Source organism: Balaenoptera ricei, chromosome 14 (assembly GCF_028023285.1).
Source record: "Balaenoptera ricei isolate mBalRic1 chromosome 14, mBalRic1.hap2, whole genome shotgun sequence".
In the NCBI taxonomy this organism is placed as follows: Eukaryota; Metazoa; Chordata; class Mammalia; order Artiodactyla; family Balaenopteridae; genus Balaenoptera; species Balaenoptera ricei.
Window position 1 is genome coordinate 7,922,050 of NC_082652.1, and position 9,340 is coordinate 7,931,389.

Here is a 9,340-nt window from a genome sequence, read left to right on the forward strand (position 1 = left end):
GTGCGGCTGTGGGCGCCTCGTCCAGCCTCCCCACCAAGACCTTGGCCTTGGGTCCTCTCCTCCATGGGCAAGTAGCCCTCCCAAGCTGGTGGGACACGTTACCGCCACCTGGCACCCCTTCACCACCGGGGGTTCCGGGTGCCCAAGCACACTCAAAACCAGCTGACCCAAATCACGGACACTTCCACTCCCCAGACTGTGCCTGCTCGGGTCCCAAAGTCCGAAGCTAGGGCCTGGCTTTTCCTTATTCTACTATGACCATTTCTAGTGCCTTCTGTGTTCTAAGCACTGTACACACTCTTATCTTCCCATAACCTCTTGTGGCAGTAACTGTCACTTTTCCTGCTTGACAGATAAAGAAACTGAGGCAGGGGGAGGTGGAGTCATTCTCCCCAGAGCCAGTGTTCCAACCTCCAGACCACACTGCTTTTTGGAGCAGCCTCCCCTGCCCCATCCCTGCCCCGTTTAGCCCTGAGAGAATTAAATAAAGTCAGGCACCTAAGTCACCACCACCTGTCCCCAGCCTCTCAGAGGCAGGATGGACGATCCACAACCCCAGTCTTTCCCCACCTCCATGCTGAATAATCAGCAGGTGCCTGGAAGGGACAGAGACATTCCAAGAAACAACCTTGGTGACAAAGTAACAATCACAATGGCCATTGTGCGCTGAGGGCTTCCGTGCCGAGCACTTTACTTACATGCTCTCTCTCCCGACAATTGCCAGCAGGCCTATGAGAGGGAGACTACTGTCACCCCACTTTATAGATGGGGAAATGGGAGGCCCAGAGAAGTTATACCGGTCGCTCACGGTCACACAGCTCCTCAATGGCAGAACCAGGACTGGACACGGGCTCTGACCCCTGCTCTTCTGTCTCCCGTGAAAAACTAAGAAATGACTCCACAGAGCACATCGGAGGCAGAAGCTGGACAAAGAAGCACAAATCGCCCAAATCCCACGCAAATGGCCAAAGGCACTCACTACTCACAAGCCCCTCAACTGGCTTCCTTGGCCCGGGCCCCACTAGGTCAGCAAATCCAAGGCTTGATTGTGTTTAAAAAAAAAAAATAGTAATTGACTTGCAGTACACGGGACACCTCTCAGGGCAGAAAGTGTGCCAGATCTGGGCTTCGCAGGCCACACCTGAGCCAAGATGAATGCGTCAAGTGGCAGTTGCTTCCCAGAGAGGTTACAGGCCCTGCAGGTTCTGAGCTGAACACAGCTAGGTTCTGGTGCCTCCCTTGGCCCGAGTTCCCAACTCACCCCAGGGATCAGAAACCGTTCTCCAGTTGCATTTCTAGGTGTGGGCGTTGAGGGGCCATGGGACAGAGGGAAGAGCCTTGAGAACCCGACCTCAGCCTGGTGTCCGGCCAGCAGCCACCCAGGGAGACACAGGCCCCAGAGCTCAGGGGCGAGTCACTGAGTGAGTAGCCGGTACTTCGGACACACGACCAGGGAGCGCCGGGTGTGTCACCAAGCCAGCGGCCCAGCAGCGCCTCGGGAAATGGCACAGGTACTCCAGAGAGCAGCTGAGAGTTCCCAACACCACCTCCAAACCCATCACCCTAGAACACACAGCCCCCCAACCCCAAAGGAAGGTATTAACCTGTACTTAATTACATCTGCAGTGGCAAACAAGTGGCCAACAGGCGTGTTTTGCCTGGCCTGCATGGTACTTCTAAAAATTTGAATCAATTGCCAGACTTAAAAAAAAAAGAAGTCAGACCCCACATTAAAATCCAGATTCCTGGCCACTCTGAAAAACACGTTCTGGCCACGAGGGGCCCACATGCCCCGAGGAGCACTGACTCTCTCCAGATGGGGCCCTGTGGCTCCCTCGGATCCCCCAAGTCTCACCACCTGTAGGCACTGGGCTCGGATTCACCACAACCACCAGGCCGCAGCCCAACCTTGCCACGAAGCTGCCCTGGCACGGCCTGAGCCCTCCTGCCTCGCTGGCCCCTGGTAACCAGCCAGGCTTAAGTGCCTCTCTCTTCCCCACCAGGCTCGGGCTCCTGGACAAAAGGAGCAAATGAGGTTCCAGCTGTAGGAACAGAGCCCCAGATGCTCCTCCCCAGCACAGGCTCCTGTGTAAACCATGAGCACCCTTCTCCCCAGATTCTCTAGGCCGAGGGCAATTTCTAGTGTCCCCCCAAGGTCAGGTCCAAGGAAGGGCTAGCCAGCCAGGGTGACCTGATTCCCTCAAGGGGGGCTCCGAACCCCTCACTTCCGATCCGCTTCCCAGGGCTAGTCCTTGATGCCGTAGGAGGCCTGACTACGGCTGGCCTCATCCTAACTAGGCCCAGGCCCGCTTGACCTGCCCTGTGCCTGGTAGAAGGGTGCCCCTGGAAGTACCAAGGTGAGGGTCTAGGCACAGTCAAACCTCCCCCCGCCCCCAGAGATGGGTGGGAAGTCTCGGGGAACAGGCCTCTCTCTGTCTTCACAAGCCATCGAGGGACCCTTCAGACCACGGATCCAGGGGTCCCAGGCCTAAGCCTACTTTGAGGCTCAAGCCTTTGCCTCCCTGCCAGGGACTCCCCCTGCCCTGCTTTTCTCTGCCCACACCGGGCCTCCTAACCCTGCCCCAGCTTCCCCAAAAGGAGCCCACCATTTTGTTCTTTCTTCGTGTTCTGGCTGCCTCTCACTCCACCGACCTGCCTTGCTGGGCCACAGAAAGGGGAGGAGAAACGGCCGGCAGCTACCGACAGGGTGGCCACGGCTGGCTGCTGGCTTTTTCCAGGGCAGGGGAAGGGTAGGGCTGGCAGAAGGGGGAATTTTTAGGGGTCCCTGGGACTGAGAAGAAATACCACCCTAGGCTTACAGGCTAAGTGGTATGCCAGGCACCTCCATTCTGGATTTAAAAAAACCAAACCAAACAAAACAGGATGCAGAGTTCAATTGGAATTTCAGATAAATGACGAATAATTTTTTTAGTGTAAGTATGTCTCAATTAGTGCATGGGACATACTCAGACTAAAAAAGAAAAAAAGAAGTATTTAAAAATATTATTTCTTTGTTTATCTGAAATTCAAATTTAACTGGGTGTCCCATAATTTTACTTGCTAAATCTGGCAACCCAGTGTCCCAGCTAGTGGTGAAATGCACGGTTGGTGGCCACACAGTTAATAAACAACCCCAAACCACAAGGGCTGACTGGAAGACGCATTCTGAAGGCACAGCGAGGGTGAGATTTGGCTTCTCAGGGCTGGGGAAACCCAGGAAACAAGGCGAAGTCTTTTTTTACTTAGAATGGGCAGGAGAAAAAGAAAAAGAAAGAAAGAAAAAAAAAATCAGCAAAATGCAAGTTTCTACCTCACAGTGAGGACCGCATTTAATGACTGCTCCTGTGTGCAGGATAAGTGCTTTTCGAGACATGATGTTATTCCAGAAGGGGAGACGGTAGCACAGAAGCCTCTTGCCGTGGTTAGAGAAGTTATGCGGTTTGCCCAAGGTCACACTGGAAGCCCAGCCATGAGATCCCAAAGCCTGAGGTCTTTAGAGGACTTGACCCGTAGTTTCCCAAGACACAAAAAAGGGAGGGAGACACGTTCTCCTCTCGTCCCCCAAACACAGGCCTGGCCGGCAGTGTGCCGAGCAGCACTGAGGGCCACCAGGCCGGCTGCTCTGGGGCCGGCAGGGTGGAAAACCCCACACAGCTCCATCTGCCCTCCCAGCAGAGCAGCTGTCAGGGTGCAGGAGCCTCCGCCAGGCTGGAACCTGGAGCGCAAGGCCCCGCCAAGCCTCCCGCAGCACGGAAAGGCAGCTGGCCCCCACCCCTTTCTCACCTCCAGGCTGGTGACAGAAGGGACTCAGGCCCAGACAACAGCTCTTTCTTTGCACAGGCGTTCAGGCAGGGGACGACTCCAGCCTTCCCTCTGGGAATCCCGTAGGAGAGGGGGTGGTGGGCTTGTTTTCCGGTGTGCATTTTGGCCTGCAGCTGTTTCTGCCATTTTTAAATGGCTCCAGTCCGGGCACTGGGCGCCCTGCGCACCAGGGGAGCTCCCACGGCAGGGAAGACTTGGATCTCAACTTTGGAAGGCCTTCCCTTCTCACGGTTCTGAAAATTCTTTGTCCCACTAGAGCCAAACCCAGCCCTCGGCCGGGCATCCGGCCATCTGCAGACAGCCCTTTCCATAGGAGGCCCAGGAGCACGTGGACTTTATTGATTTTCCTCTTGCCTTTTTTGTTGGGTTTGACTCAGAAAGGACAGCTAACTTGTGACACGGCTGGGCTGGAGGCTCGCCCCCAGTGGTTTTGAGGGACCGAGGCGCGGCGTTACTCAAGGAGTGACACCCCTAAACATAAACAGAGCCCGCCACGGGGCCTGCGGGGTTTGCAGGCTTTAAATAAAGAGTCAGGACGAGGCTGCGGGCGCTGACACTCGAACGGCGCTGCGGCTCCTCTCCCTCCCTGACCCTGCTGAGGCCGTGGGAAAAAAAATAATAAAGTTGAAATCCGGGAGCTGGGAGTTTTCAACAAGTCCGCCCCAACCTGGCGATCGGCTCGCGCCTCGGGCCTGGCCCTCGGGCCGATTCCGAGACAGACCCGGACGAGGCCGGGGAAACGTTCAGTCGTATTAATTACAACCAGGCCACGCCGGACGGAATCTAACGTGAGCTGGAGAAACGGCACAGCCGACACCGAGTCCCCCTCGCCCCCCGCGCAGAGAACAAAAACAACGGCTCTCTCCGCAAAACAAACGCGAGCTGCCGGGTTCGGACAGGCAGACGCGGCCCAGGACCGGGGTCTGGCCCCCAACATTCGCTCGCCCGGACCCCCGCGCCCGGGTCTGGGCACAGCGGGGCGGGAGGGGGGCGCCCGGAGCCCCGGGCCCCGCGGCCGCCGCCGGCGTTTCCTCCTCGCGCTCGTCCCCATCTTTCTTTCTCGCCAAGAGCCCTCGCTCCAGGCAGCCCAAAGCGCTAAATTTAAAAGGCTCGCGCTCTGCAAACTCCGCAGACTCGAGGGCGCCGGGCCTGGGAGGCGGGGAGCGAGCGAGCGAGCCAGCCAGCCGGCCGGGGAGGGAGGGAGGGAGGGAGGCCCGGCGCGGGCAAGGGCGCGGGGGCCGGCGCTGCGCCGCCCGGGGCGCGCGGGTAGGAGACAGAGACGGCGGCTGCGGCCCGCTCGGTGCCTGCACAATGGAGCTCGCGCTCTCCCCTCTGCCGCCGGCATCGCGGCCCCGGCGCGCGGGAAGCCGCTTTCATGTGACTTGCACAAACGAAATGGCTTCTGGGGCCGGCCCCGAGCCCCCCTCCCGGGAGCCGAGCGCCGCGCCGGGGACTGCCCGCCGCTCCACCGCCCGGCCCGGGGCGCCCGTCGCCTCCAGGCTGCCGCCGCCGCGCCAGGTGGGCGACAGGCGCGAGCGCACCTGGGCAGCGGCCGCGGCCCCCGCCGCGCGCAGGTGACCCGGCTCGCGCGCCGCCCGCCCTCTCCAACTCCCGGGCCCGCAGGCGGCCCGGGGCGCTGCGCCCCGCCGGCTTTTTGTATCTGGTCTCGGGGTTCGGGGCGGCCGCGGCGCGAGCCTGCAAACGAACGAGAGAACAAGCCGGCGCCTCCGCTTACCATTTGCGCACTTTCTCGATAGCCGCCATGACCCTCTTGATATCATCTTTGGCCCGGCTCCTGGTCTCGGCTCGAACCGACCTGCCCGACATGGTTCTGGCGGGGAGAGAGAGGCTGGGGGAGCGCGCCCGCCGGGTCCTGCTCGCGCTCCGCGGCGGCCACACTCGCGCCCGCCCGCCCGCTCACTCACACACAGACACACACACACACACACACACAGACACACACACACTCGCACACATACACACACACACACACACAAAGCCTAGTGCCGCCGCGCGCCCAGGGCCCAGTGCGCAAGCGCCGGGCGGCAGCTGCACCGAGCAGGGGGAGCAGCGCCGCCGCGGCCGCCGGTAGTGCGGCCTCCGGACGCCGCTGCCGCCGCGGGGCAGCGCCGCGAGCCACTCCGTCCACCCGGGGGAGGCGCCCGCGACCCCCCGCTCCCCGGGGAGGCGGCGAGGGGCACCCGGCGACCCCCGGCTCCGGGCACGCGGAGGGGAGGCGGGCCGGGGGACGTGCGCGCGGACACTTACTCGGAGGCCGCAGGTGCCGGGGGGTCCCCGGGAGAGGGCGGGCCGGCGGGGCGGCCGGCCGTGGAGGGAGCGCATTCCTGGGGAGCCAGCGCGGCAGCCCATCCGCTGCCCGGGGTGTGTGGCAGCGTCTGCAGTAATGGAAGTTTCCTGTGGGGCTCCCGACTTCTCCGAGTTGAAGGCGCCGATTCGGGACGCGAGGTGCTCTTGGAAAGTGTTGAGAAACGCGGACCTGTGCTGACCCTCTGCCCGGTTTAAATACGCGAGCTAGGACGTCGCTTCCTTATCCTTCGTCCCTCTGGAAAACGAGGGTGGGAGGAAAGGTGCCTGGGGTGACCACTAGAGACATTCGACCTTGCTTATGAAACAGCTTTCGACGCAGGAAAAGCTCGATGATTATTTATCAGCATTTCAACAGGGGCTCTTAGACCTTTCCTCCTAGTGATAAGTTGCCCTCGCCATAAATAAGGTGAGGGGGCCCACGCTGGGGTTTCTGTTCGAGAACCACGAGTTGAGTTTAAGCCACTCCTGATGTAAGTCCCAGGCTCAGCCCAGGTGCTGCCACCTCACAAATGACCCTGGCAGGTAAAATGGACTGGCCAGCGACAAGGAGAACTTCCGGGCTGGTTTCTTCACCGCGGTGCCTTAGGACAACTCCGCACGAATCTACAATTACCAGGATAAGCCAGGGGCCTCAACCTTGTGTTCAGCTGCAGCTAAACTATATTGACCAGAGCCAATTCGTGCCCAGGTGGATGCTGGGGAAAAAGAGTGACCCCGTTAGCAAGCCCAGTGCCTTGGAGATCAACTAACCCAACATCAGTCATTTTACATGGAGGGAAACTGAGTCCCAGGGAAGTTCAAGGACACAGCCATAAGCTAGATGTTTGTCTTCCGCTCATTCTAAAACCAAGCCCTTTCTCCTGAGGTTTTGGTTTGGGGGAGAAAAGCTTCTGGCGATACGGAGTAGAAGCTGCACTGCAGGCCTTTTCCTATGCATGTCCTTTTACCATCCCAAACCCCAAGTTCCTGATGTGAGGATTATATGGGAAAACATGTAACAGTGGGTCATAAAACAGCGGTCTCATACCATTGGCCCTCTGACTTACCTGGCCAGCAGATACATGCTTAAGGTTACACAGAACTTTTTAAAGCATATATTTGAATTAAAAATGGGAAGATACATTTAAAAATCCAAGTATTGAATGATGAATGGACAAATGGGCATATCTATACAATGGAATATTATTCAGCCATTAAAAAGGAATAAAGTACTGATACATGCCACAGCATGGATGAACTTTGAAAACATCCTAAGTAAAAGAAGCCAGTCACAAAAGGACACATATTGTATGATTCCACTTATATGAGTTATCTAGACTAGGCAAATCCCTAGAGACAGAAACCGGAGTGACTGCAGGGAGGGGGGGAATGGGGAGTGACTTCAGATGGGTACAGGTTTTCCTTTTGGGGTGATAAAAAAGTTCTGAAAGTAGGTAGTGGTGATGGTTGCACAACATTGTGAATGTGCTTTCTGTTGCTGAATTGTACCCTTTAAAATTGTTACAGTGGTCAATTTTACATTATGTGTATTTTGCCACAATAAAAAGAAATCCAAATATCCAGCTTCTCTAGAGATAGCAGAAGACCTGCAAACTGGGCCCCAAGTGCCACATGGCAACAATCAGCTGGAGCTGAGGAGCCCTGTGCCCCTCAGATAAAGCTCACTAGGTCACCAACGTGTCACTCAGTCACTGTACTCATTTGTGTTACCACGTGGCCCCTGAAGGTGTTTGTGTTTTTGATCTCTGATTAAACTATAAAGCTCTCTACAAATGTTCTTTATAAATCTAGTGTGGCACTTTTTATAGTTTCCTGTCCCCTGCGGATATTTTTACACTTCTTTCTTTCAACAAAGCACACTTGTTTTATAGTCTATGTCTGATCATTCTGATATTTGAAGTATCTGAGAGTCTGTTTCTGCTGGTTCTTACTCATGGTGTCCTATTTCTTTGTGATCTGTCCGGTTCTCCTTGACCTTGCTGGACATTGTATTTTAAAATTTATTTATAGGGATGATTTGAGGCCTAGAATGGAGTTACCTTCCTCTCGAGTTGCTTTACGTTTGCTCTGCCAGACTCCTGAGGGCACTGCGAGTGCAGAATGACTAACATCCAAGTTCGGGGCTCGTGGGTCCCTGGACCCCCAGGTGATGCCAATATAGGTTGCCTAAGTGAGTGAGACTGATTTGCTTACTGTCCCCAGGGTGGGGTCAGTGATGTGCTGCAGCTGACTGGCAAGCCTGCGCTTCCCAACTCTGTTCAGTGACCTCCTATCAATAGTTCTAAATCAGCCATGGCGGAGCATTTACACTATGGAAATTGGTCAATGCGATAATACATCAGGACCCTTTCCCAACCCCACCAAGAGCTGGTGATAAGCATTTACCAGCACACCACTGGGCAAGGTCTCATCTCCCACCCAGTGTGGACCCTGGACTTTGATTTCCGACCTCTTGCCTCAAAAAAACCATTCACGCTGAAGTTCAAATATGCCAGACTTGCCAAATATCTACAGGGTTCAAGTGGCTTCCTTGCTGGATTAGCTTTCAGGGTTCTCTTTTTCCTTCAGTTTCGCCTATTCCTTACAATCTTGTCAGCATGTGGTGGCTTTTAGGATTTTTTAAAATATGTTTTCTAGCATATGTTCTAGCATTTTTAGTTGCTTTCAGCTTGAGCGTTAGTCTGTATAACTAGTTACCAGAGACTGGAAGTCAAGCTCTCTCTGAATGTTTGTGATTATCTTAGACACGTTAAAAGAGTGATCGTGGGGTTCCAGAGGTGAGTTACTTAGTTATGGCTTGTGTCTTGACCTAACTGTGCCTCATCTGTAAAATGGGGATGAAAATAAGACCTGCCTCACAGAGTTATGTGAATTAAAAGCAGTATTTGTCAGGGAAAGTGGGGGGAGGGATAAATTAGGAGTTTGGGATTAACATATACACACTACTATATATAAAATAGATAACCAACAAGTACCTACTGTATAGCACAGGGAGCTATACTCAATATTTTGTAATAACCTATAAGGGAAAAGAATCTGAAAAAGAATACATATATATGTATAACTGAATCACTTTGCTGTACACCTGAAACTAATGCAACATTGTCAATCAACTATACTTCAATTAAAAACAACAACAATAACAAAAAACAAAACAGTATTTGTCAAGAATTTAGAACAGCGCTTGGCA

General features: G+C 55.2%; 1 protein-coding gene across 4 annotated transcripts in view; it reads right to left on the bottom strand.

The window, feature by feature from the left end:
- Window positions 1-6,452, bottom strand: part of BCL7A (BAF chromatin remodeling complex subunit BCL7A) — a 29,979-nt gene extending 23,527 nt beyond the window's left edge. The window contains exons 1-2 of one of the 4 annotated variants that reach the window (XM_059893911.1): window positions 6,091-6,452; window positions 5,558-5,653 (exon numbers count right to left, since the gene is read on the bottom strand). In XM_059893911.1, the coding sequence (XP_059749894.1) occupies window positions 5,558-5,649 (92 nt within the window). In that variant the 5' untranslated portion in view covers window positions 5,650-5,653; window positions 6,091-6,452. Of the gene's footprint in view, window positions 1-3,783; window positions 4,418-5,557; window positions 5,913-6,090 lie in introns of those variants that run through there. The other 3 variants (XM_059893913.1, XM_059893910.1, XM_059893912.1) reach the window with 3 other exon arrangements.
- Between the last annotated feature and the right edge of the window lie 2,888 nt (window positions 6,453-9,340).